This window comes from Lathamus discolor, chromosome 22, assembly GCF_037157495.1.
Source record: "Lathamus discolor isolate bLatDis1 chromosome 22, bLatDis1.hap1, whole genome shotgun sequence".
Classification (NCBI taxonomy): domain Eukaryota; kingdom Metazoa; phylum Chordata; class Aves; order Psittaciformes; family Psittacidae; genus Lathamus; species Lathamus discolor.
This window is the reverse complement of record NC_088905.1, coordinates 4,791,922-4,818,646: the sequence shown is the minus strand read 5'-3', so window position 1 is coordinate 4,818,646 and position 26,725 is coordinate 4,791,922. Positions and strand designations below refer to the sequence as shown.

The following is a 26,725-nucleotide window of genomic DNA, read 5'->3' as shown; positions in this document are numbered from 1 at the left end:
TGCTGAGTGTCCCCAGTGCTGCAGCAGTTCACTGGTGGAAGGCATGTGGCCTCCTGGTGAAGAAAAAGAGAAATGCTTATTCACCATGAGCCCAGACCCACGTGAGATCTGCAGTGACCACAGATAGAGGAAATAATGCTCATTTCCTGAAAGAGCCTAAAATCCAATAGCAGGAGGTGAGGGATGGTAATTCAGTCATTAGAGCACCTGAGCAATTTAGGTTCAGTTCTGATCTGCCACCAGATGCTGGGTGATGCAGGGCTTCTCCTTCTCACCTGCATTATAAGAGGAGTGTTTGCAGCCTCCATGGGGTTGTTGTGATGGTTCATACATTGAAGCGAGGTCCGCAGTGGTTAGAGCTGCAGACTCCTGCAATGCTGGATGAGACAGGTGCATATTTAAGGTTAAAAGAGGTGTAGTAACAAAAGCATAAGGAAAGTGGAGCTTTGCGTTGTGTGCCTCTGCTTGAACCAGCTGGAGACTTTGTTCTCCCGTACAAAGCAGTTTGTGTGGATTTGCCTCTTGGATCTCATCTCACCTTTTTATTCTGCTACAGTGAGAGGTCCAGAACTGGAGCTTGCTACGATAGATACAGCACAGTCCAAACTGGCTGGCAGTGCTTAACTCTCCTTCTAGTTTCTTCTCATCTGTGCAGGTTCAGGAGGGGAATTAGGATTGCTGGGACTTGACCATGTGTCTGCCCAGGGCTTCAGGTAGGATTGAACTCTCAGGAGTTTGGAGCACTTTAGAAGGCAGTGTTGGAGTTTCTAAAATGACTGAAGTGCTTTTGATCCTGCTTTGGAAGAGATTGAAATGAACTTGAGAGTAAACCCACCCTTGCTGTCAGGCAGGGTGCAGGGAAGCTGCATTGTGAGTATTGGAGGTGGAAAGTCCTGTCATCAGCAATATGATTTTATCCGTGGAAGAACCATAGCACAGCGCATCCCCCTGGAGTAGCCAACTGGTGTGACATCGCTCTGGGGAGGAAGACCTGGGTGTCCCAGGGCTTAACAGGGCTCCACTGTGTCCTGCTGGTCTTGTTCCACCTCTGACCCTCAGGTCTAAGCATTGCTTTTCTCTCTGCTCAGGCGGATACTACTCATCCACTGACCAAGCACAGGAAAATAGCCTCTTCCTTCCGTGATTCATCTTTGTTCGATATTTTCACACTGTCATGCAATTTACTGAAACAGGTAAGGAAACTGTCATTTGGCATCTCTTTTGGGGCTGCATGTTGGGTAACAGGCTTTGGGCTCTTCTGCCTAAGAGCTCCTCTCAGTCTCCCCTCTGGCAGGTTAAAGCCATTCCCCTTGGCCTGTCCCTACAGGCCCTTGTCCCAAGCCCCTCTCCAGGTTTCCTGTAGCCCCTTTAGGCACTGGAGCTGCTCTAAGATCTCCCTTTCATGCAGCAGTTTCATGCTCCCTTAAGGAGCCTTCTCCAGGCTGACCCAGCCCAGCTCTTTCAGCCTGGCTCCAGAGCAGAGCTGCTCCAGCCCTCGCAGCAGCTCCATGGCCTCCTCTGGCCTCGCTCCAACAGCTCCAGGTCCCTCTTGTGCTGTTGCCCCAGAGCTGGGTCAGGACTGCAGTTTGGGGGTTTATTTTGTTATTAGTTTGGGGATTTTTGGTTTGGTTTAAGTACAGTGATAATACAAAGCATAGACAGGCTGGCCTGTCCCTGGAGTCTAGACCCAAATGCTGCATTTCAGCTGCAGTGAAATGACTTGGCATTTCATGTCCATTGAGTTTTGTGTTACTTGAGAGTATCCCTGCATTCCCTGCCCATGGCAGTGTGTAACCAGAGCAGGGTTTGTGCAGATCATCTGTGCAACAGAAATGAAGGCCCTCATTTCCATAGGAGGGGTAGGTGGAGCAACAGGATTCCCTGCTGCGAAGTGCTCCTCAGGCAGGAAATGTATTCTTGTGTTTAACCTTAATAAGAACTTCCTTATCTCCGGAATCTCATGGTATGATTGCATGCTGGCAAGCCTGGCTAGTTTTCCTCCTGTGCAGTACAAGCTGAGTGAAAAAGAAAGTGCTGTTTATCCATCTCCTGTGAAGATAAAGCATGTAAATACACATGCTGTCTGTGAAAGTATGTGATCACTGGGGTTGGTGCTTGTGGCATATGATCCTTATGATTGCCACATCCTGTTTCAAGTTAAATTACTGCCTCAGACTCAGCTGTCACATCGATTTATTTTTCCTTTTTGTAATCCCATGTCTTTTACAGGCTTCTGGGAAGAACCTGAACCTGAATGATGAGAGCCAGCATGGGCTGCTCATGCAGCTGCTTAAGCTCACACACAACTGCCTGAACTTTGATTTCATTGGCACATCAACAGATGAGTCCTCAGATGATCTTTGCACTGTGCAGATCCCAACCAGTTGGAGATCAGGTAAAAGCTGGCTATGATCTACACCACAGCAGCTGAGAGCAGGGGTGACCTGCTCCATCCCTTGCTGTACTGCAATAAACGGCCATGTAGGATGTCAGATGTAAAATCCAGCCTTTCCTTAGTGCCATTACAAACGCAATTCAGTTGGGGTTGGCTCTCTTGAGCTATAAAAACACCCTCTGCCCTTCCAGTCTTCCACCTGCCAATTCAGGAAACAGCAAATGGTTGGGCTGCTTTAGAAATGGCAGTACCAAGTGACTGGGCACCTGCTCTCAGCATCCTTGCTGTTCTCACCAGTCACTTTGCAGGCAGTTTCACAGATTGTGTGCTTAAAATATCTCCCTGTAATTTTGTCTTAGCAGCAAGTACCAGGAGATTTCCTTTATTTCTAGGAAAGGAAATGGGGTAAAAATGTCAGATCCCTTGGGAATGTTCTCCTAGAGTGGTACTTCACATGACAGTACACATGCCGTGGTTGGTAAGCTGAGCTTTTCACCTATGGAAAGCAGTAGATGGAGGTGTCCTCAGTATAATGCTCTGTTCTCTTTCAGCATTCTTGGATTCTTCAACCCTTCAGTTGTTTTTTGATCTTTATCATTCCATCCCTCCTTCGTTTTCTCCTCTGGTAAGTTCAGTGTTTATTTCCCTTACAGACTCCACTACCAGGCAGTGTGTGTAGGATTCATCTGGGAGACTTACTGGTGATAAAAATGCCTTAGGCTGGCTTCACACAGCTGCCTCCACAATGATGACACTGCCTTGTGCCATAGTGACAAAGGATCCGGTACTGCTGCTTGTATCTTGATGCATCTGCAGGTTGAGATTTGACCTAAGAGCAGCTTGCTTGCTTCCAGCCCCCTTCCTTGTCTTTCCATAGCTTGGAGCCTGCCTGCTCACTCTCCCAGCCACCCCTTTTTGAGGGATGCTATTCCCACTGCACTGCTGAGTCAATCCTAAAACCGTACTGCGAGTAGGTAGGGAGCACAACTGATGAATGTACTTTTCTCCTTCCACACTTTCAAACTAGGCCATGTCCCAGTTGGATGAAGTGGCCAATAGAACAACTGAACTCAAAGATGGATAATTTCTTCTTGGAAAAAAAAGACCTGCCTGCCAGGCATTGCCCTGTCTGATAAATACTTCTCAGTCAGAGCTGGTCAGAGGGAATGAGGTTTTGCCTCTGCGTAAGGCTTGCAGGGTGCCAGTCCTAGCTTACTGCTGCTGCTCTTCCAAATCCTATTCACTACCCTGTTACTACTGCAGCGGCACCCTGGGAATTCACTCTGGATTTAAATTCCAGAGGGTGGGTTGAGAACAACTTCATTTATTTTTATTCCTGCCTTTCATTCTGTCTCCAGCGATACTTCTCCAAGTCTGAGTTAAGTTCAGCAGCTTTCCCTGCCAACCCGGGGGTATGTTCAGTCTGATGCAATCTGTATTCTCCATCTGAAGAAATCCCAGCATTTCTGGGAGCAGAATTTGGAACACACCTTTGACATACCCAGATGACACAGCCACAGAGAAGGAGCTGTTCCAGAGCATGCAAAGGAGCAGCAGACTGAAATGATTCCTTATGTCATGAAAAGGAAATGTGCTGTTCACTTTATTGCTCTGATTCCTTCCTATATATTCTTTGCCCCTTCCAGGTCTTGTCCTGCCTGGTGCAGATAGCCTCCGTGCGCAGATCCCTCTTCAACAATGCAGAGAGAGCAAAGTTCTTATCTCATCTCGTGGATGGAGTTAAACGAATACTGGAAAACCCCCAGGTGAGTATTAGGATGCAGGCAGTGGAATCAGGTCCCTGCTTACTCAGCGTCAAGTTTTTTCACCAAAAATGCTTTCTAATGTGTGTGTCCCACTTGTGGCACTGGGGTGAAGGGTGCAACATAGAATCCCAGACTGGTTTATATTGGAAGGGACCCTAAAGCTCATCCAGTTCCAGCCTCCTGCCACAGGCAGGGACACCTTCCACTGGAGCAGGTTGCTGTAAGCCCCATCCAACCTGGCTTTGAACGCTGCCAGGGATGGGGCAGCCACAGCTTCTCTGGGCACCCTGTGCCAGCACCTCAACTCCCTCATCTTGCTGCTCTCTTCCTTTTCCTACCATTCCACCATCACTCTGCACCTCCTGTAGCTGACCACCAAGCACTGGGGAGTGTTTCTCAGTTCTCCTCTTGTTCTCCTCTCAGAGTTTGTCAGACCCAAACAACTACCATGAGTTCTGCCGGTTGCTGGCCCGGTTGAAAAGCAACTACCAGCTGGGAGAGCTGGTGAAGGTGGAGAACTACCCCGAGGTCATCCGACTCATTGCCAACTTCACCGTGACCAGCCTGCAGGTACAGAGTGGTTCTACTCACCCTCGAGGGGTGCTCATGCCTTTTGTCTTCTCTTCAAACAAAATCACAACCCTCTTGGCTCTTCTTTGCCCTGTAATTTGCTGTTATTTTACCACAATGCCCCACAGGCTCTGGCAGAACCCTGTGGAGGAGCATTGATGATTCTCTGAATTCCTCCTGAATGGAGCAGGATGTGAGGGAAGGCAGAGCTGCTGTGCCTCCAGAGCCTTCCCATGTCCTAGCAGAGGGAAAAAACCCAGCTTGTTAAATAAGACTTATTTTTAGACTTATGTATCAATCACTATTAAAATGCAGTTGAAGGGGTTGCTTGTAATATGAATATCATGCCATATTCCCACTGTGTTTTCCACTGGTGGATACAGCTTGTAACTGCACCCCTGCACAGAATATGGTCAAGGAAACTGTATAGCTTGCATAATGCCTTTGTCTCTTAAATCTTAGTATTTATCTGGGAAACAGCTTTAAGCTGTACTTTCAACTGGGGGAGCTGCTCGCAGCATGCTACAGCATGAGCTCAGCAGCAGTTTGGGACCAAAGGCTTTGGCTCAGCTGCACCACCCAGGAGCTGAGGATTGTCTGGCAGTGTTCACTGGATGCTGATAATACCCGTTGCATTCAGGTGTAAAATTCATTGCTCACATTGGCACCCACAGTATTAAACCTGCTAGATACTGCCTTGTCTGTGCTGTGTGAGCCCAAATAACCTGGGTGAAAGAACCAAGATCATAACTTGGTTTCCTCGCCCTCTCCTCACTGCTTTCCTGCCCTTTCTTTCTCCTGCAGCACTGGGAGTTCGCCCCGAACAGTGTTCACTATCTGCTGAGCCTGTGGCAGCGCCTGGCTGCATCAGTGCCCTATGTTAAAGCCACAGAGCCTCACATGCTGGAAACTTATACCCCAGAAGTCACAAAAGCTTACATCACATCCAGGCTGGAGTCTGTGCACATCATCCTGAGGTAAGCAGAGCAGAGGGATGGCAGCAGTCTGCCTGCCAGCACCAGGCTGACACAGCAGGCTCCACTGTGTTTCCATTCTGAATTCCTGTTTAGAAATGGGTATGGCTGCAGGAAGTTCTGGGAGTCACCACTGGTTCCTAAGGCTGGTTCACCTAAACTGCATGTTCTGCCTCTGAAGTTTAAGCTGGGCTTTTTGAGAGCTTGCTCAATCTCCAATGGCTGATATTGATCTGAGTGGTCTCTCATGTAGAATTCATCTTGCCTGTTATCAAACATCTGCAGCATACCATTTACACTGCCATCATAGCAGAGAGGAATATGTATACAGTGTGACTCAGTTAAATCTCTGCTGTAGGATAGCAAAATTACACCTAAAAGTATCTTTTTTTTCCATTTGAGTGTAAGTGCAGCCTACAGGACTCTCAGTGCCTGAACTGGTGTGGGATGAATTCCACTTTGTGTGTGTTTGTGTTTGATGAAGACAAATGATCAAATAGGGTAAACTAATGCCTCTCCTCAGGAAGACTGACCAGCTTATACCTTTTTAGGTGTCTTAACAGCACAGTTACCTGGTTCTGGAGTTTGCAGTAAACTTATTGTTGAGGTTTGTGTACTTAAGAGGAAACAGCAATAACACATAGAGAAAGATGGGAAGCTTTGTTAGACAAAGACAACCAGAGAGAGACCTTGTTCTTGGCACTGCACACTCTGTTCAAAGACCTGGATGAATGTTAAAGATGTAAGAAGAGCTTACTCAGCCCAGGTCCCAATGGCCTTTGCACCTGAGCCACTGCTGTGCTGATTTATGGTCACAGTAACAGGTGATTGCATCGGTTGGTGCAGTTCTTCATCCTGGCAAATAGCAGAGGCAGAGACTTGAGTCATTGAAATTGTAGGGCTGAGAAAGCATCTTCTACATGATAGAAATAAGCTTGTTATCATAGAACCCTGGAATGGTTTGGGGTGGAAGGGATATTAAAGCTCCTCCAGCCCCTGCCATGGGCAGGGACACCTTCCACTGGAGCAGCTTGCTCCAAGCCCCTGTGTCCAACCTGGCCTTCAACACTGTGAGGGATGGGACAACCACAGCTTCTCTGGGCACCCTGTGCCAGCGCCTCAGCACCCTCACATGAAATAACTTGTGCCTAATGTCTAATGTAAAGCTAGCTGTGGAATTGCAGTGGATGGCTATAATGGTGGCCTCCTCTGGACTCGCTCCAGCAGCTTCACGTCCCTCTTGTGTTGGGGTCTCAGTGCACTGTGAAGCCTGGTCATGGGGAGCTTCTCCTCACCCAACACCCTCAAGTCCTTCTCCGTATGGGTTAGGCTATCTCTACAGTTTAAGTCCTTTTCTAATCTGCTTTCTTGCTGCTTAGGGATGGTTTGGAGGATCCTCTGGATGATACTGGCCTTGTACAGCAGCAGCTAGATCAGCTGTCCACCATTGGCCGGTGTGAGTACGAGAAGACCTGCGCTCTGCTCGTGCAGCTCTTTGACCAGTCAGCCCAGTCCTACCAGGAGCTGCTGCAGAGTGCCACCGCCAGCCCCATGGATGTTGCTGTACAAGAAGGTGAGCATGTTTGAGAACTGTGGCCTGTGAGCTTGCAGTAGGTTGCGTGTTCTCCTGAGCACCCTGTCAGAAGCCTGCACTGATGGTGAAAGCCCTGCACCCAAAGCTGGGAGGGAGAACTCACAAACAGGGTGGTGCTCATAAGGTGTAGAATATTTTTGGCTGTAGACAGACATAACATTGCTGCTGAAGATATCGCTGTCCTACGGCTGACTCCTCCATTCCTTTTGTGGGGGCAGATGTAGCACATCCTTCCCCAGGCTTTCAGAGATGAGTTCTGAGGATGTTCCCCCATCCAGAGGTGGTCAGCACTGCCTGGCCCCATCCCTCTTTTGTCAGAGGAAGGTTGTGGAGTGCTCATTTGAATCTCCCCACTGAGTATGGGACAGAGACCTCCAGCTGATTTTTGGTAATGAGTAACTGAGAGAGGTTTTCAGCTGATGCCAGTGTCTGAGGGATGGAGGATGCCCACAGCGTCGGGTGCATTCAGCACGCAGGTTTTGTACTTGACTGGCTAGTTGGTTTGGGAATTACTTAATCCTGGTTGGAGGCTAAAGTTTAGCTGTGTTATGCCCCTTCTCTAATAACATAGCTGGCTTCCTTGTCTAAGGAGAATAGGCACATCAGCACAGGTGTGAAAACTGTTCCTCTTCCTTTTGAAGCAGTATTGTCTGATCTAACAGCACTTCTTTATTTCTTTGTGTGGGCAAAGCTCCACATGGGGTTGTCTTCTCCACCAGCCACACGTACTTTGAAAGAATAAACACTGCCTGCTGGTGTCTACACGTGTTGAAACACCCTGAACAGTTTTACAAGTGGCTTGCTGTAGTGGAATAGCTTTAAGGAATGAAATCTTTCAGGCAGACCTCGCATTCTTCTTTCCTTTCTAGCAAAGCCGTGCCTGCAAGTGGAAAACAGAGTAATTTGAGTATAGATGGGCATGAAAGCAGAAAGATCCTCCCTCTGAATCCTGCCTTTGCCAAAACAAAATGTGGCTTCCTCCTTGTGATGTGCTGGTTGTGATGTGTCTGTTGGTTGCAGGGCGCCTGACGTGGCTCGTCTATATCATCGGGGCAGTGATTGGTGGCAGGGTCTCCTTCGCCAGCACGGATGAGCAGGATGCGATGGATGGCGAGTTGGTCTGTCGGTAGGGATGCTCTTTTCTAGCTGCCCCACCACTGAAGACCACAAAAGAATTGCCCTGCTGAAGCTGCCACCATGTTCTTCCCCTCTTGTCACTGAGCAAGTGTGGAGTTGGCCATCCTGAAGGAAGAGATTGAGGCGCTGGCTGGAGCCACTCAGCAACCATCTGCTGTGGCTTGGCTAAATTGGGAGATGTGGGTCATGAGAAAGAGAATGAGAGGGGAAGAGCCTGTGAGAGAGGGATTACACCAGGCTTAACTGCGTGCATTGAAGCAGAACTAAACGCATGATGGTTATTTGCTGGGGTGGGGGGAAAAGTCTTTTTCCTAGTTAATGATCCAAAGTGATATGCTGTGAATATTGTAGTTCTCCTATAGCTTTAACACATCATCTAACCCTTGCTGGATATTTGGGACTGTAAATCCTCTCCAGTGCAAGCTTTATTTGGTGGATGTGAGAACACGTAGAACGACCTTGAGTCACACTGAGTGCCTTCTGCTCCAGAGCCAAATTGCTCTGCTTGGAAGCTAGGGTGGGAAAAGGATGTAACTGGGAGTGTATGGAAGCTGGCCTGTTGGTGAGCCAATGGATAACGTCAAGCCCTGGCTTCCCATGTAGCTGATGAGTTACTGAAGGGGAAATGGTGAAACCCTGCATATATTTCAGCTACTTCAGAGCCAGCATATATGAGAGATGTTAGAGAAGTCTATGTTTTATCTTTTCCCATTTTGTGCTTTGTGGCACTTGCCAAAAAATCTCATTGCTTTTGCTCCCCTGCTCTGCTGCATATGTGTTACCTCAAATCCCTCCACCCCTTCCTTGCCAGCCAGGGCTGCTCACTGTGCACAGGTCACAGCAGTGCTGCTGCTGAAGTTGGGGTTGTCGTTTAGAGTCTGGCTCTTGTGAGGGGAGCACATTGCTAAGGTGGCTTTGATGGACCTGTCATGGGTCAGTGCTCTAAAGCACCTGAAAGTCACTTCTGCAGCAAATTAAATCTAAGGCCTTGCATCCCTGTTAAAAGGGATATGGAATATTTATGATGGCCTTGTGCTGAAGAGGAATGTGCCCTAGTGAGAGTTTTACCAGTTTTGTCAGTTCTTGGCCCACAATGCCCACAGAAGGTGACAGATACTGTTGTACACAGCCTGGAAACAGCAGAAATCTCTCCTTTCTCCATGTGTCCATCTCCAGGGTGTGTTTTTCCCCTCTGCAGGGTGCTGCAGCTGATGAACTTGACGGACTCTCGCCTGGCACAGGCAGGGAATGAGAAGCTGGAGCTTGCCATGCTGAGCTTCTTTGAGCAGTTCCGCAAGATCTACATTGGAGATCAGGTGCAGAAGTCTTCCAAGGTAATCAGTCCTCTTGGCTGCATCTCTGTGGTGATGCAAAGTCCAGTAATAGCTACCCTTTTAAAATGAGAGCAAGTGGCGTTATTTGTCTCATCTTTATAGCTGCAAACTCCAGACCTGTGCCAGGCGGTTTAGATGCATGTCCAGTGTTACCTTTGCAAACTCTGAGCTGTTTTTGGACTACCTGGTTCTGTAAGTGTCAGGAAGGAGCCCATGACTATGGCAGCAACCTGGAACTAGAGACCTGTGTTCAGTTTTGTGACTTGCTGAGTTTCTGCTGTGACTTCAAATGATAACTGTGGAAGTGTGTGAGTTGCACCACCTCATACACCTGTGAGGAACCTGAGCTTAGCATCTGTGCCTTGCTTCCTCAGCTCCAAAGTGTAGATAAATGTCCGTCCTCTTCATCACAAGGCAATTGTAGATGTACTGGATTTTGCCTTGGTGTCTCTAGAGATGCAAAATACCTTTTTTAAATAAATATGTAAAAATAGGAGCATCATCACTCTAGAGTCAGGTTCTCTTCCTTTCCAGTCACATACGGCTTTCCTTCCCCACCCCAGAGAGTTTGGAGCAGTGATGAGGCAAGGGGCTTAAGAGTTCCAAATACACTTAAGATAGTGCATGAAGCTGCAGATGGAGCACAGTGATATCCCCTTTCCTTAGGCAAAGCAAGTGCTCCAGTGTCTTTGTACAGTACCTGAACCTGCTGTGACGAGGGATATAAAGAGGTAGCAGTGATGAGGGCGAGTATTGGTCTGGATCAGATCAGGCAACACAGAGAAGGTTGTGGTCTGGGAAAGCCCAGATGTGCCCCCCCCAGGCACGTGTGCTGCAAAGGGATGGCAAGAGAAGAACAACCTTCGATCAGAACTTTTCTTGGCAGCTTTTAATTGTGTTGTTTCCCCCCTCCAGCTCTACCGCCGCCTCTCAGAGGTCCTGGGGCTGAATGATGAGACCATGGTCCTGAGCGTCTTCATAGGAAAAATGTAAGTGTTCCTGATGCAGGCATCAGAGATTCCAGGGTTTGTTTGAAGGTGTAACCAGGAAAACTGCCATATGAGGGAGTGTTGTTCAGTCTAAACCTAGTAACATCTGGTTACTCAAGAGAACACGGGCTTTTGTCAGGGCCTGAGTCACGTGCAATGTCCAGGATTGATTTATCCACCGTGGAGCCACCACAATAAGCTGTACACCAGGCGAATGGATTCTCTTTGCAGTGTCTGCTCAGTAAGACCACAGTCAGGGAGGGGACAGCCTCAAGCACTCATGCCTTATCACTTGACTATTGGCAATCACCAGCCACGAAAGCTCAATGGGGAGGGGACTGCTCCTTCAAACTGTGCTGTTCAGTCCCAGAGTAGTGCAGGTCCGTCCTTAAAACTCCTCCACTCTGGTAGGCACCTGTTTGGCCTGTTCTTGGCAGCTCTCCTCTGGACCAAACCTGTCCACTGGCTTTTTATCATGGCTTCAGGAGCCTCCATTAGTGTTTTTGAACCAATTCAGTAGCTCCAGTGCTGACACCCAGTGCCATGTGCCTGGTGAGGTGCAGCCTCTAGCTCCCCCTCAGCTTCTATAGCATCACCCCCATCTTTACATGCATGGGGGTGATGCGTTGTCCCTAAGGGGTGAAATGGCTCTCCTGGAAGGAGCAAGGGCTATTAGAATTCTGCAGCTGACAGTGGATGGTGCAGGTGCAGAATTGCATACGTCTGCATGTAGTCACTGCCGCAGAATTCTCTTACCCTTGCTGCAGAAACCAGCCCTGGAGTGCCACAGAATTCCAAGGGCCTGGGTATGGGCCAGTGTAGCTTGGGACCCAAGTAGTGAAGATTATCTGAAGGATAATTTTCTAGTCAACCAAATGTAAGTACAGTAATTTTATACCAATATTTTGTGGCTTGTGATGTCTGTGGTCTCGGTGGAGGGTGGAGCTGATGATGTTGGGTGACTCTTGAACTGAAGAATCCACCGCACAGCAAACGGGAAGCCAAGCAAACCCCTCTGATCATCCTTGTTGTCCTCTTTCCTAGCATCACCAACTTGAAGTACTGGGGTCGGTGCGAGCCCATCACCTCCAAGACACTGCAGCTGCTCAATGACCTCTCCATTGGATATCCTTTTAGAAGAGCTGTTGGGTCTGCAGAACACTTGAACCTCAGGATGGGGGAAGAGTGACCCAGGTGTTCGGCTGGAACAGGAGCACTCTGCATGGAACAGATTTCTGACCCACCTCATCTTCTGGGTAGTGAGAAGAGCAGAGTGAGAGTGCGAGTATTTGGTCAGCATCTTACCTAGACTCATAGAGCCCCAGACTGATTTGTGTTGGAAAGGACCTTAAAGCTCATCCAGTTCCAATCCCCTGCCATGGGCAGGACACCTTCCACTGGAGCAGCTTGCTCCAAGCCCTGTCCAGCCTGGCCTTGACCACTGCCAGGGATGGGGCAGCCACAGCTTCTCTGGGCACCCTGTGCCAGCACCTCAGCACCCTCACAGGGAAGAACTTGTGCCTAATGTCTAATGTAAATCTAGCTGTGGAATTGCAGTGGATGGCTATAATGTAGGTTTTTTCTTTTGGGCCATAATTGTTTTGTAGCTTTCCATCCACACTTAATTTGTTACACTGTCTTATGGTCTTGTTCTTCCTGACAGAGTAAATAAAAATGGTCACTGCAGGTCTCTGCAGTAGAGCTTTATGCAACTTAGTTGCTCTTGAAACAAGTGGAATTGAGGCTAGAATATATTCAATAATACAGACATAAGTCCCCTTCCAGGTTTGCCTTTGCAAGCATTGTAACAAGTTTTCTGCTGACTCTGCTGCTTCCTTAACACCCCATTTACGTACAGCAGTGTTAGAAAGCTGGTGAAGCTGAGCGCCGTACAGTTCATGCTGAACAATCACACGGTGAGTCCTTCCACCTCCTGCTTCTTGTCCTCCTGCTGCCTGTTGCAGCTGAGATAATCCCTTCAGTTTAACACCTGGACTCACTTCTGAAGTTGCCCTGTCTCCCAGATGCTTCCATTCTACTAGATGCCATGCATGATCTAGGAAATACGCTGTGTTCTATCTCTGCTCCATTTGGAGGGGCTGTAATTATGTGGTACCTTTCATCCCCAAGGTGTTAATGGGGGGATCTCTGCTCTCCACTGAAAGAGCCGTCTCCAGGGAGAAATGCAGGAGACAGCTGGTACTGCTGCAGCCAGGCAGTGAGCACTTTGTGCAACTTGAAGCATTTTATGTATATATATAAATATAACAGCATTTCACTGCTCCTGCTTTCATTCTGAAAGTGCTGATTCGGAAGAAGTGCCATGGCTTGCAGTGCTTAGGATAGCAGCCTTGGGCCTTGGTCACTGCCACTGTGAGGTACTTCCAGTGAGTTGATACTCATTGTGCACATGTGGGCTGCTGGTTGAAATCAGGAATGTCAGACTAAGCAACTAAAGCCAGCAGCAAAGTGTCACGTTTCTAACACCTCTGTGTGCATGTGGTCATCTCGTGACTCCCAGCACCACATCTAGAAAGTTTGCATTGACTGGTGGCACCAGGCACTGTCTTCCTTGAGCCAGGAGATGTTTTGCAGGCAGTCTCATGTCCTGTGTTTAGTCCAGAAGCTGCTTTCAGACTGCTCATCATTTGGGGCTACTCTTTCCATAGAGAACAGTGGTAGAGTAACTGGGTTTTCAGCAATTTAATGCTTACAGTGTCGCATGAGTAAGGAGAGCAGATTGGTTCTCTGCTCTGGAGGCAAAGCAAGACTTCCTTGTTCATCTGGTCTTGGCGAGTTCCGAGATGAAAGTTGACAGATAGCACTGCTGGCTTTGCCAGTGGGCAGGGCACGGTGCCTGTTGCCCTCTGGTGGTATGTTCTCCGAGATGGCTGGCAGATGTGGTTAGCAAGGTACCCGTGTGCTTCCCTGCTTCTCATCCTTGCATCAGCTGGGAATCAGCCAGGGGAATGAGGGCTCCTCAGCCCTCAATCCAGGAGCCTGTTCGAGGTGGTGGTTCCCATTTAACCCATCTCTCCTCTTCCCTTTGCAGAGTGAGCACTTTTCCTTCCTGGGTATTAACAATCAGTCCAACCTGACTGACATGAGGTGTCGGACTACGTTCTACACTGCACTTGGGCGTCTTCTCATGGTGGATTTAGGTACTGGGGTCTGTTCCTGGGAACCGGAGCAAAACTCTGTGATTTGGGTGCCAGGCTCTGCTGTGAGCTCCTTCAAGAAAGGATGCTGGGAATGAGAAAAGCCAAATGGGACAAGAAAAAGCAGGGGAGAGAAGCTTGAGAGTGGGTTTGATGCCGTGTCACTGAGTACAAGTAGCCCACAGGTACATGGCACCAAGACTGTGGCGAAATTTCCCCTTCGTATTCCCAATGTTTTCCTGATTCGGCAGTTTGTTCTAAGCCTTATCTAGAACCTGGATATTGGCATCAGTAGACCTGTGTCTGTGTGTCTCTGCCTCGAGCTCTGCAGGTCCAGCATAGGCAGGAGTGAGGGTCAAGGATGTGCACTCTGTTTCCTCCTTTCTTATCTCCCCCTTTCCTGATTTCCTTTTCTTTCTCTTTCAGGGGAAGATGAAGATCAGTATGAGCAGTTCATGCTTCCCCTCACTGCTGCCTTTGAGACCGTGGCACAGATGTTCAGTACAAATACCTTCAATGAACAAGAGGCAAAAGTAAGTTGGGCAGGACCTTCCCTGTTATCCATGCTCTCCCTGCTGTTTCCCTCAGGGGCTTTGACATTTTCAGTTGAGGCAGACAAGAGAGAACAAGTAACTCGTGCAGAGTGAGAGCCATTCTCTTCTGAATGAAACAAGTAGATGCTGGAGGGATGGGGGCTTTCCTGCCAGTGTGTGGGGAAGCAGTATCTTGTACCCTTTGGGGTGCAGGTGGAGTTCATAGTTGAAGCCAGCTTTCCTTCTGTTTGGAATGAGAAACCCCGGTACTGTCACTGCACTGGCTCAAACTAAAGAGGCACTGAAGAGGAAGAACTATGTCTAACCTGGGACTGGCATCCAGCACAGAAAGGCTGTATTCCTGTTGGGATGGGAGGAGCTGGGCTGGTGGAGACAGGGAGGGAGAGATCCATACGTGTGTCAAGTTTTAATATCTCTTTTCTTTTGCAATGCAGAGAACTTTGGTTGGCTTGGTGAGAGACTTGAGGGGAATAGCCTTTGCCTTCAATGCCAAGACCAGCTTCATGATGTTGTTTGAGTGGATGTATCCTTCTGTTGCCCTAAAGCTTGAGTCCTCATGTCCCTCAGAGGGGGGAGAACACTGGCTGACTGCGTCCAAATGTCCTGTTTTCCCTGCTGAACCCTGACTGGGGTTTCTCTTCGCTTGTATAGTACTCAGTATCCTGTTTCTGAGCCCTAAAATAGGTCTGTCTGTAACCAAGTCAACCTAGAAGTCTGCTCAAAGCTGAACTGTTGGGGTTTTTCCGAGCGGACCTAAAGAGATTTGACCTGCAAAGCACAAAGGCTTTTAATGGGATGCGTGCTTCCCGGCAGCAACAAAAGCTTCTTCTCTTGCTCACCAAAGCCAACAGCAGTTGGTATCCTTGTCCTTTTGGTGAGAGCATAGCTGTTCAAAGAGCAGGAGGGCTGGGGAAGGTCAGCTGTCTGCACTGACTGACACATCTTTGGTTCTGGCTTCCCTTTCATTCAAGACCTTTTTGGTTCTTGTTTGTCCTAGCATAAGAAGTGTGTTTGCAACTCCTTCAGCACACTGAAGAGGTTCCATTTTTAATTACACTCATTTTTTTGTGTGATAAAGCAGACCCCAGCAAGCAGCATCTCTGTTTAACCCTGTCACATAAGCTGCTTCACAAGGGATGGGTGCAGTACACAAAAATAAGCCTTTTGGTAGAAATCATGACCTTTTTTGCTTCAAGCAAAGCCACAATATTCCTTAGCTTTCACCCTGCAGTTACCCATCCTACATGCCAATCCTGCAGCGGGCCATTGAGCTCTGGTACCATGACCCTGCCTGCACTACACCCGTCCTCAAACTGATGGCTGAGCTGGTACATAATAGGTATGAACCTGCTGCCTCTGAAAACTGGCAGGGATTTGTGTCTGTGCTGCTTCAGCCTTCAGGGGGGTGTTGGTGCCCGGCTGTGTTTTCTGTACTTGGGTTATTTATGCTCTGAAGGCTGCAAAGGGGACGGGGGGGAACTGGCTCTGTGTCAGCAGAGAAGAAAATCGAACGCTTCAGATCTCATGACTCAGACCAGAGACACGATCAATAGCACTGGATTCCTTTAGTGTCTGCTTCCAAGGACAGCAGTACAAGATGAGACAGGCAGCTCACGTTAATTTTTAAAGCCTGTGTTCCAAATGAGCCTTGTTCTCTCTGGCAGCCAGATGAGCACTTTTGCTTTAGAGCATCAGCTCTTGTTGCCAGCAGAGAGGTACCTCTGATACTGTTCACATCACTCAGGCTGGCTGAGCTGGCAGCAGGAAGCTGCCAAGATGTTGCTCTGGCCCTCAGCCAGCAGCACACAACCCGGGAGGAAGGGGCTGTTGTTACAGCTGGGAGGAAGGGACACAGGGTTCAGGCACAGCCATTTGAGATCCCATCCTGGGAGACTTTGCCCCAGGGCAGCGGTGTCTTTGCAATAGGACAATCCTGTGGGAATCCATCCGCTTTTGTCTCAGAGATGAACTGGACACCGCGCTGAACTTCAGTTGTAGGGGATAAAATGCCAAGCTCTGAAATCTTGGTGGTGTTATGAATAGGAGCTAGTCAGCCTGCCCTACAGTGCTGCTTCCAAGATGTTGGCTGTGTTTGTGTACAGTAGCCAAGTGACTATTGCCAAGACAGGATTCCAGCCTCCAGCTCGGAATATTCCTAATGTCTGTGAAAAACAGGCCCTTTCTTCTGTGACAGCAGAGCTGCTCTGTCCCTCAGAGCTTGTGTCCTGTCTGGCTTTGGTAAGGAGCAGCAGGATTCTCTCCCAGATCAGGGCATTTTCATAGAAGCAAGGAATCCTGGAATGGTTTGCCTTAGAAGGGACCTTAAAGCTCATCCAGCTCCAACCCCTTCCACGGGCAGGGACCCCTTCCACTGGAGCAGCTTGCTCCAAGCCCCTGTGTCCAACCTGGCCTTGAGCACTGCCAGGGATGGGGCAGCCACAGCTTCTCTGGGCACCCTGTGCCAGCTCCTTGGCACCCTCACAGGGAAGAGCTTCTGCCTAGGAGCTCATCTCAGTCTCCCCTCTGGCAGGTTCAAGCCATTCCCCTTGGCCTGTCCCTGCAGGCCCTTGTCCAGAGTTCTTGTTGAACTCTGGGGAGCATCCCTGGGAGGAGGGTGCCCCAGCAGACAGCAGCACATGAAGGTGCTCCAACGTTAGCTTTGGTTTACTCCCAGGTGTGTTTAAGCCCCAATTTATGCCGTCTTTCCGTTAGATCCCAACGGCTGCAGTTTGATGTATCCTCACCCAATGGCATCCTGCTCTTCCGAGAAACGAGTAAAATGATAACTACATATGGTGAGTGTGCAGGGGGATCTGGGCAGCCTTGCTCTGCCCTTGAGTGCTCTGCTTGCTTGGGGAGGGAGGGCTGGGGCCCTTGCCAGCTCAGACAGCCTGGGCTGGGGAGCAGTGCCAGCCTGCTTGCTGAATGCATGCTTAGATACAGGGAGATGCTTCTGCTTGAGGTGCTGGGTAGGCAGGCGAGCTGCAGGGCAGGGTGTTTGCCATGGAAAATGAGGAAGAAAATGCCAGCAAGGAGCAGGAGCCCAGCTGAGCCCCTTGTGAGTGTGCAAGGCGACATGGGGAAGCCTGTCCTGCTGTCCTGTTTCCACAGCAAAGTGACATGCGGTCACATTCTGCCATGGTTCCTAGAAGAGCCACACTGAACTTGCAGTGGGTTCCTTAACCTTTGGCTGGGGGAGCGAGCCTTTGACGCTTCCTGCTGACTCCTCAGTCATTCCTTACGGCTCTACTTTTTTTCCCTGCTCCCTGGGGGAGAAAGGGGTTGGATGAAATACTGAGTCCGCTTCTGTGCTCACGCAGGAAATCGTATCCTAACGCTTGGGGAGGTCCCAAAGGATCAAGTCTATGCCTTGAAGCTCAAGGGGATTTCCATCTGCTTCTCTATGCTGAAGGCTGCACTGAGCGGGAGCTACGTCAACTTTGGGGTCTTCCGTCTGTACGGGGATGATGCACTGGACAATGCCTTGCAAACTTTTATCAAGCTTCTGCTTTCCATCCCTCACAGTGACCTCCTGGTAAGCTGAACCCGTGATTAGCAGGGGAAGGCAGGTTTGGAAGATGACACACTAAAGGAATAGTTTAATCACAGAGAGGAGTGAACTCATGCCGCTGCCCGGAAGCACAGCTCTAGACAGAGGCCAGGAGGAACCTGCAGCTCCTGGATGTGCAGCATCAGGTCCTGTGTGAAGGCTGCAACATCCCCAGCAGCCAAGGACCCCCCCGGGCAGCCCTGCTGCTGCTCAGCTCTGCAGCATGGTGCACTCCAAGGCTCAGCACAGCAATTAGCAGAATAATTCCTCCTCCGTCTGTAAAACACTTCCTGTGAGTGAGGGATTGTTCTTGCCTCTGTTGCCTGTGGGCAGAGATCTGGATGCCTCAGCAATTAAAACATAACCTGCTTGCTGATGACATCCGCCTACAGTCTTGCTGTGATCCACACCTCATACAGAAACCCATTTTGCCCCAGAGCTTGGAGGCCCCATCAGCACAGTTCTACTTGGCAAAATACTGAGGACAGAGGGCAGCAGATACTCCTCCCAAGCCTTATCTCCCTTATTACCATAGCAGGATCTGAAAGGAGTTGTTGCCATCTCTCAGACCACGTTTGGCATGTTCTTGATTTAATACACCAGTGGCCAAACCATTGCCCTTTGGAGACAGGGCCCCTGCTCTGGGGGCTGCTGCGAGGTCTGTGGCCCTGCTGCTGAGCACAGCACCCTGCATGTGGATTCTGATGTGAGCTGGCACTCTGCTTGGACACCTGGGGAGCCAGGCCTATCTCTGCATCTCCAGCACTGGCATGTACTCACTCACACTCCCCATTCAGAAACAAGCAGAGCAGTGGGGAGAGATGTTTTGATAGAGCAGTGTTGGGAACCTGCTGCACCATGGTTGAGCCTGTTTGAAAGGCTTTTAGTGGTGGAGAAGGGTGGAAAACATGTTGGCCCATCAGTTCTGCTGTGAGAGGTTGGTTTGTTCTCTTTCCAGGAGATGCAGTAAGCAGTTCTCAGGTGATTAATGAATGGGTTGGGTCTAGCAGAACACCTTAACTGGTGCTTACAAGCTAGGATGAGAACTTAGTCTTTCTCTCTCCCTTTCTTTGCAGGATTATCCCAAGCTCAGCCAGTCATACTATTCTTTGCTGGAAGTTCTTACCCAGGACCACATGAACTTTATAGCCAGTCTGGAGCCTCATGTGATCATGTACATTCTCTCTTCCATTTCAGAAGGTCTCACTGCACTAGGTAACTACTTCTGCTCTCTGTGATGCTCTTAGGGCTTTGATTTGGAGGTGGGAAAATATTTTGGATTGCTTTGAATGCATTTCATATATCTGCTAGCATTTCAGGCTAACAGACGACATACCTTGTGAATGGGAGTTTCACCTCTGTTAAAGCTGGAATATTAGAGAGAGTTAATATCATAGAATCACAGAATGGGTTGTGTTGGAAGGGACCCTAAAGCTCATCCAGTTCCACTCCCCTGCCATGGGCAAGGACACCTTCCACTAGAAGAATATCAGTGAGGAATATATAAACACCAGCAGATGTAGCAGTGAGGAAGTTGCTGACCTGTTTAGGGTTAGGTTTTTGCTTGCAAAGCCCCTAGAAGGACCCAGATGAGTGGTGATGCTTCCCTGGGAGCCCACCCAGTGCATCTGAGTGAGGGAAAATGCTGGCAGTGCCCCATCCCCTCCCTGTTTTCCTGTTCTTGCAGACACCATGGTTTGCACAGGCTGCTGCTCCTGTTTGGACCACATTGTCACCTATCTCTTCAAGCAACTCTCTCGCAGCACCAAGAAGAGGAGCACACCTCTGACCCAGGAGAGCGACCGCTTCCTGCACATCATGCAGCAGCACCCAGAGATGATTCAGCAGGTAAAGACCTGGTTGGTGTTGGGCCTAGTTGTGACATGGCACAGGAAGCTCATTGAGTTGTCTTAGCATGATGTAATGTGGGGGCTGCATGACCCCTGCTCTACACCCCCAGGCTTTTCTGGAGCAGAAAGGTGTTATTTTTGCTAGTATTGCATCTTTTCTATGTGTTCATCTTCTGGTAGGTCTGATTCAGTGCCATGCTTCAGGGCTGTGCAAGGAACACCATTTTTTTCATTTCAGATATAAAAGGAAGTAGCCAAAAATGAGCTTTTGCCTGTTTTTTTAAGAGAAACAGTTAAAGTGCTGGTGGTTGACAGGAATGAAGCTGTGAGATGTACCTTCAACTAGAGAGCACGTGCTCTTCTGCTGCTTTAACAAATGTGAGCCAGGGTTTGTCTAAATCCCTGGAACAGCTCAGTGGTACCTGTGCACTCGGAACAGAGCAGGCACCAGCAGGTCCCTGTGCTTGATAAGGCTGGAACAGACCTTAAAGTTCATCTAGCTGGACTGGAGGAAGCTCCCCAGGGCACCAGAGCCTTTGCTCCCTGCATTTAAGCACTTCATTGCCTTGTTTAAGTGAAGATGGGGCAATTCCACTGGAGTAAGTGGCCTGCCAGCCCTCAGCATCTCCTCCATGTGCTTTCAGTGAAAGCTCTGCACTTTTTGACAGGGGTTCCAGGTCCTCATCCTGTCCCACGGTGCTGAGAGCTCCAACGCTGGGAGCATCAAAGGCGAATCATTGCTCCCAAGCTGCACAGTGCTGTGATGAGGAAAGCTGGGACGGAAGGGCTGGATTTAAACCCTCACTTTCCTTCTTCCAGATGCTGTCAACAGTGCTGAACATCATCATCTTTGAGGACTGCAGGAACCAGTGGTCAATGTCGCGGCCTCTGCTTGGCTTGATACTGCTCAATGAGAAGGTAAAGCATCCCACCAGGCTCCCGGCGGGGCTGGAGGACCTTGAGGGCTTGGATGAGGCTGGAGGGAGCAGAGCCATGTCAGAGAGGGGCAGGGGCAGTCGGGTTGTGTGTCGAGGGAAGGGTGTCCAGCCCTTGGCAGCGGCCTCGGCACTGAGTAGTCCTGGTAGCTTTGATGAGGGCACCAGGAGTCACCTGAGGAGCTCTAAGACGTTTCGTCCCTCCTCCGAAGAGCCTGGTGCCAGCTCTGTCCCACAGCCAAGGTGGCTCTCGGTTCATGTGGGAATTAACCCATCCTTCTCTTGTCCTGCCCAGTATTTCTCGGACTTGAGGAACAGCATAGTGAACAGCCAGCCCCCGGAGAAGCAGCAGGCGATGCACCTCTGCTTTGAGAACCTCATGGAGGGCATCGAACGCAACCTCCTGACCAAGAACAGGGACAGGTGAGTAGGAGCCGGAGCTCTGCTGGGGAGCAGCACCGCGGGGGCTCCGCTCTGACGCGCTGCCCTCTGCCTCTGCCTTAGGTTCACACAAAACCTGTCGGCGTTCAGGCGGGAGGTGAACGACTCCATGAAGAACTCCACCTACGGCGTCAACAGCAACGACATGATGAGCTGACGTCTCCCAGGCCCCCTGTACAGAGCAGCATCTCTTTGGCCTGGCCCAGAGGGGTAACCATTTCCGATGGAAAGAAAAGAGGGCGTTTCTAAATCCCTGCTCTTCCCCCAGGGCTGGATTGCGGCCCACCCATACTCCACATCCCACGGGAGGAGGGAACAGGAGGGGTTGTTGAGCTCACGGGGCAGGGTGCTTCTGTTTCCATGGGAAGGGGGTGGAAGGGCATAAAGCCAAGTGCAAGAATCCAACGTCTCCCAGCCCGAATGTCTGCGTGGAACGCCAGCGCTCTGCTGCAGTCTGCCTTGTATAAAACATGTACATTTTTTCATAACATTTTGAACAAGGTTTATATTGACTCAGTTTAAAAAAAAGAAAAAAAGGAAAAAAAAAAAAGAAAAAAAAAAAGGAAAAAAAAAAAAAAACCCAGGCAAAAAAGGGTGTGATTGGGCATTTTTACAGTCCTGGTGCACCGGTGCTGCGGGAGGGTGTGAGTGAGGAAAGCGTGGCCTGAAGCTTTACTGGGCAAGGGGTGGCTGTGTGAAAGTGCAGAGATCTATTTAGTGACAGTGTAGAGAGAAATGAAAAAAACACAAAAACACAACACAAAAACCAAGAAAAAAAGGAAAAAGGCAAAAAAAAAAAAAAACAAAAAGGCATTGTAAAATTCCAAAATGTATATTTTTTCTTATTAAGCCCCTTGAAATCACAACTCCCCCCCTCCTGCCCTTGTTATTAGGAACTCTAAGCCATGGCGCGTGCTCTCTCATTCGTGCTTGCTCGTGGGTGTCTCCTGTCCCCCCGCTGTCGCAGCAGTAGGCACTGTCCCCTCGTCACCCTGCTCCCCCAGGGCCCTCGCCTCCCTCCGCTCCCCCTTTCTTTTGGCTTTTAGGGTGTCTTTTCTCCCCCCTCAGCCGAGCAGGAGCACAGGGGGATGCTCCCGGGGCCCGCAGCACACGGAGGAGGGTTCTTAATAACAAGGTTTTGCCTCGCATGAAGTACCCCCCCCACCTTGAGAACGATTCCGTTTTCTTTGGAAGCCACCACAATGTGTTTTGGATCTCAAACCCACTTCTGGAGGAAAGCAACGGGGGAGGGAACCTGTTTGCCTTGTACTTTTTCCACTATTGTTGCTGCTAGTCGTGTGCATCCCCTTGCTCAGCTCTTCCCACACTCGGTCCTCGGGGCTCTCGTTTCTCTGCCCAGGCACCACCTTCTCCTCAGTTTATTTTATTTCCTTCATTTTCTTTTTCTCCCCGTTTTCTTCCCTCTGGCGCCTGTGTGTTGGGTCCTTTCCGCGTGAGCAGATTGCTGGTTGACTTGTAAGGGTGTTTGCTGCATACAGTGTAAGCATTGTGACTGCAAATAAAAGTTCAATGGTTTCTACTGAGCGCTGTCTGGACCTGACTCAGCTGGGGCTGCGTGGGGAGATGGAGCAGAGGCAAAGGGCAAGGTCCGGCCCCTCTGTCAGGGCACTCTCAAGCACAGGCTGAGGCAGAAGGGCTGGAGCTGCTCTGCTCTGGAGCCAGGCTGAGAGAGCTGGGCTGGGGCAGCCTGGAGAAGAGAAGGCTCCTGAAGGGGAGACCTGAGAGCAGCTCCAGTGCCTAAAGGGGCTGCAGGAAACCTGGAGAGGGGCTTGGGACAGGCCAAGGGGAATGGCTTGAACCTGCCCGAGGGGAGACTGAGCTGAGCTCTTAGGCAGAAGCTCTTCCCTGGGAGGGTGCTGAGGTTTCAGGTCCCATCCAGCACAGCGCATTCCAGGTCCGTGTGATCCACCCGAAATCCCAGCTCATTCAGCGCTTTCTGGTCCAGGGCACATCCCACAGCCGAGCACAGGGAATCCCTTCAGTGTAAAAACGTTTATTTACAGTCTGTGATGGGGTGGGTGCAGCCCTGCCCGGCCCCCGCCTGCCCACGAGCTTCCTGCCCCTCTTGGAGCTCATCCCCTCCTCACCCCGACGCCGCTTCCTGAGCTGCCGGCTCCCTGGCCCTGCTGTAGACAGCGCTGTTCCATCCCTCCCTGTTCCGGGCGATCTCGATGGCGAAGAACTGGATCCTGGTGGCTGAGAGAGGAAGAGCCTGAAGCGCTCGGGATGCTGGGCTCAGCTCTGCCCTAGCCCAGGGCCCAGGGCCGGGCACGGGGGCTCAGCTCTGCCCTAGCCCGGCCGGGCTCCGCGCACCGAAGATGCTGTTGTCCTCGGTGTAGCCGCCGCGGCAGTCCAGGCGCAGCAAGGTGCCGTAGTTGAAGTCCTCCACCAGCCCCTGGAAGCGCAGGCAGAACGGGCGCCACTTCTGGGGAGAAACAGGGCCCAGGTCCCACCGGCACCCCCGGAGCACCGGGACGGCAGAACCCGGGTGTCCCCCGCCGCTGCCCCAGCACCTCCTTGGCAGGCTCCGACTTCAGCTCCTCGGGGTCCAGCACCTCCACTCTCAGGTCCCTGAAGGCGGCCCTGAACTCGCTGTAGATTTGGTCATCGACCTTGGTCAGGTTCAGGAACTTGGGGTCGACGGAGGAGATGAGCTGCGCCGAGACACGCCAGGGTTAACTGCGCACCCCCCCCCCCGGCGCCCCTCTGAGCCCCCCCCGCCGCCGGGACTCACGTTGAAGTAGATCTCGGCGTGCTGATGGGCCTTCATGGCCCAGGCCAGCTCCACGCGGGGCTGCGGAGGCAGGAGCAGGGTCAGGCAGGGCTGGGCCCCCGGGGGCTCCCCCCTCCCCTGCGGGCAGTCTGTGGGTGATGCCGGGGGGGCTGTGGCCAGAGAGACCCCCATGGGATCCGCAACCCCCAACGCGCCCCGGGCGAGCTCCGAGCCCCCTCGGTGCTGGGGACCCCCAGGACTGGGGCCTTCTCCTGGAGCTCAGGCAGCTCCTAAAGCAGGGCCCCCCCGGCGGGGCCCCCCGCTCCATCCCCGCACTCACATCATTGCCGAAGGCCTCGGCCGGCAGCGACAGAGCGTGAGCGGCTGCGGCGGCCTCGCCGGGTCCCTGCGCGGGGAGAAGCTGCTGAGCGACCGGACCCGGACCCGGACCCGGACCCGGACCCGGACCCGGACCCGGACCCGGACCCGGACCCGGACCCGGACCCGGACCCGGACCCGGACCCGGACCCGGACCCGGACCCGGACCCGGACCCGGACCCGGACCCCCCGGCACCCACCAGTCCCGCCGCCGCCATTGACAGCGCTGACGAAAGAGGCTCCGCCCCCCCGCGCGTGCGCCCGCGGGGACACGGCACCGGCGGGGGGGGGCACGGGGGAACGCGCGGAGCGGGCGGGGCGCGGTGGCCCGGGGCGGTGGCACCGGGGCAGGGGTCACGTGGCAGGGGTCACGTGGGAGACGGTGCGGGGCAGGGTGACCGGTGGCATGGCGGGGGGTCACACACACGTGAGGGGTCGGAGTGACCCCGAGGGTGGGTGCGTTAGGATGTGAAGGGCGCTCATTGGCTGAGGGAGGGAGGGAGGGAGGGATGGATGGATGGATGGATGGAGGGATGGATGGATGGGTGGATGGATGGATGGAGGGATGGATGGATGGATGGAGGGAGGGATGGATGGAGGGAGGGATGGATGGATGGAGGGATGGATGGATGGGTGGGTGGATGGACGGATGGATGGATGGATTGATTGACTGAGACCCTCTGCCTGTATAAGCTGCCTTGGTTGGGGCTGCTGCTGTGTTTAGATGCTGCTCTTGGGTCTGTAATTGCATTGCAGTGGCTGAGGGTGAGTTAGAATCATAGAATCATAGAACAGTCAGGGTTGGAAAGGACCTCAAGATCATCCAGTTCCAACCCCCCTGCCATGGGCAGGGACACCTCACACTAAACCATCCCACCCAAGGCTTCATCCAACCTGGCCTTGAACACCGCCAGGGATGGAGCACTCACAGCCTCCCTGGGCAGCCGATTCCAGTGCCTCAGCACCCGAACAGGAAAGAATTTCCTCCTTAGATCCAATCTAAAAGTTCTCTTGGTGCTGGCTCCTGAGCTGCTGGGGTTGGGGGTCCCACAGCGGTCGGGTCCCCAGTGAGCAGCTCCGTGTCCTTTACAGACAGCATCGACACGGGCAGGCCTGTGCCTGCCATCTGGGGTGAGCAGCAGCAGCATCGCTGGGGGCTGCTCCCCCTTTCCCTGTCCTCCCAGCCTGGGGTTGCTGCTCTGCCCCGTGCGCCTGCAGCTGAGCCGTGAGCAGGATTCCTGCACCCACCGGTCCCGCCACGGAGCAGGGACCCCGCACCCCTAATCCCTGCCCTCCCCTTCTCTCCCAAGCAGGAATAACGGCTCCCCTGAGGATCCCCTTCCTGGCAAAACAGGGGCTGGTTGTGGTGTTTCTTTGCACCATGGGGGTTAACGCTCGTTGCCCACAGCTGGGAGGGAAAGGGGGTGACGTGAGGGGGGAAATGCAGGGCTGGGGGCTCTTTGGGCTGGGGGCTCCCACGTTCGGCCCCAGATGGGGCAGGAAACCAGCAGCAAAGAAGCAGCAGGAGCTGTGTCAGAGCCCAGCGAGGTACCGGGTGTAGGGCGCTGGAGTGGGTGTGAGGATCCCTGCAGGGCTGGGAGAGGACCCGTGTGTGCCCCTGTTCGAGTGGGGCTGGATCCTCACCAGCCCTGCAGCAGGGTCAGGGACTCACATGGGGCCTTCTCCTTCCCTTCCAGCTGCAGAGGAGCCCTGAACGCTGCTGCTTTGGGGTTGCGCTCGCCCAACAAAGGCTGTTTCGCGCTGCTGGCTCCGTGCTGAGGACGGAGGGGCTGTGGGGGCCATGGGAGCATCCTTCGTCCCTGCCAGGGCCTTCAAGGAGCTCTGTGCCTGCTGCCCACCCTGGAGCATCCTTCCCCTGGGGCTGGGGGGCCGGCAGCAGCCCCCCTACCCCTGTCCTGTGCAGGGCAACAAGCGGTGCTTGTGAATAGGAGACAAAAGGGGATTACAGAGCAGCAGGGAGATGATTATAACCCATTGACCTGGGAGGCAGCAGGTATTGGTGGAGGGTCCGGGGGGGGCTGCTGGGTCCCAGATTGGATCTGAGAGAGAAGCTGAGCCACCACAAAGGCTTTGGTCTGCTCCAGGTGTGGGGCAGGACTGGGGAGGGGGGGGATGTGGGGCTGGGTCTGACCCCTTTGGGCTGCTGAGATGGGGAGGGGGGTGAGGGCTTGGTGCCCATGGGCTCTGGCCTCTGAGGCCACACGCAGGAGGCTGTGACAGGCCCTGTCCCTTCATCCCTTCAGCCTTCCCTTGCCCTGCAGGGGCTGCTTGCACAGCCCCCCCCCCTGCTGTTGTGCTGACAGCTCCACTGGACCCCTGCCTCAGCCCAGGGGGGGACACGTCAG

At 51.9% G+C, this 26,725-nt stretch overlaps 2 protein-coding genes across 3 annotated transcripts in view; one reads left to right on the top strand and one right to left on the bottom strand.

Annotated features, from left to right (window-relative positions):
- The window catches only part of XPO7 (exportin 7), a 38,158-nt gene extending 15,367 nt beyond the window's left edge, over positions 1 to 22,791 (top strand). Inside the window, exons 6-28 of the mRNA XM_065659307.1 lie at positions 1,089 to 1,193; positions 2,230 to 2,395; positions 2,947 to 3,020; positions 4,042 to 4,161; positions 4,585 to 4,731; positions 5,536 to 5,708; positions 7,085 to 7,278; positions 8,320 to 8,425; positions 9,635 to 9,770; positions 10,686 to 10,759; positions 11,804 to 11,884; positions 12,612 to 12,675; positions 13,812 to 13,920; positions 14,344 to 14,450; positions 14,906 to 14,994; positions 15,703 to 15,810; positions 17,184 to 17,266; positions 17,792 to 18,006; positions 19,098 to 19,236; positions 19,709 to 19,869; positions 20,691 to 20,789; positions 21,102 to 21,229; positions 21,311 to 22,791. Of these exons, the coding sequence (XP_065515379.1) occupies positions 1,089 to 1,193; positions 2,230 to 2,395; positions 2,947 to 3,020; positions 4,042 to 4,161; positions 4,585 to 4,731; positions 5,536 to 5,708; positions 7,085 to 7,278; positions 8,320 to 8,425; positions 9,635 to 9,770; positions 10,686 to 10,759; positions 11,804 to 11,884; positions 12,612 to 12,675; positions 13,812 to 13,920; positions 14,344 to 14,450; positions 14,906 to 14,994; positions 15,703 to 15,810; positions 17,184 to 17,266; positions 17,792 to 18,006; positions 19,098 to 19,236; positions 19,709 to 19,869; positions 20,691 to 20,789; positions 21,102 to 21,229; positions 21,311 to 21,404 (2,772 nt within the window). The 3' untranslated portion in view covers positions 21,405 to 22,791. The remainder of the gene's footprint in view (positions 1 to 1,088; positions 1,194 to 2,229; positions 2,396 to 2,946; positions 3,021 to 4,041; positions 4,162 to 4,584; positions 4,732 to 5,535; positions 5,709 to 7,084; positions 7,279 to 8,319; positions 8,426 to 9,634; positions 9,771 to 10,685; positions 10,760 to 11,803; positions 11,885 to 12,611; positions 12,676 to 13,811; positions 13,921 to 14,343; positions 14,451 to 14,905; positions 14,995 to 15,702; positions 15,811 to 17,183; positions 17,267 to 17,791; positions 18,007 to 19,097; positions 19,237 to 19,708; positions 19,870 to 20,690; positions 20,790 to 21,101; positions 21,230 to 21,310) is intronic.
- PBDC1 (polysaccharide biosynthesis domain containing 1) lies at positions 22,061 to 24,657 on the bottom strand. 2 transcript variants are annotated; one of them, XM_065659305.1, is made up of 7 exons: positions 24,560 to 24,657; positions 24,322 to 24,387; positions 24,003 to 24,062; positions 23,782 to 23,922; positions 23,582 to 23,693; positions 23,356 to 23,464; positions 22,061 to 23,244 (listed from the first exon to the last, which is right to left on the bottom strand). In XM_065659305.1, the coding sequence occupies exons 1-7, from the start codon at positions 24,575 to 24,577 to the stop codon at positions 23,133 to 23,135; spliced, it is 618 nt and encodes a 205-aa protein (XP_065515377.1). In that variant the 5' UTR covers positions 24,578 to 24,657; the 3' UTR covers positions 22,061 to 23,132. The 2 variants fall into 2 exon arrangements, with proteins under 2 accessions (XP_065515377.1, XP_065515378.1); XM_065659306.1 differs by lacking the exon at positions 22,061 to 23,244 and adding an exon at positions 23,251 to 23,272.
- Positions 24,658 to 26,725: the final 2,068 nt, after the last annotated feature.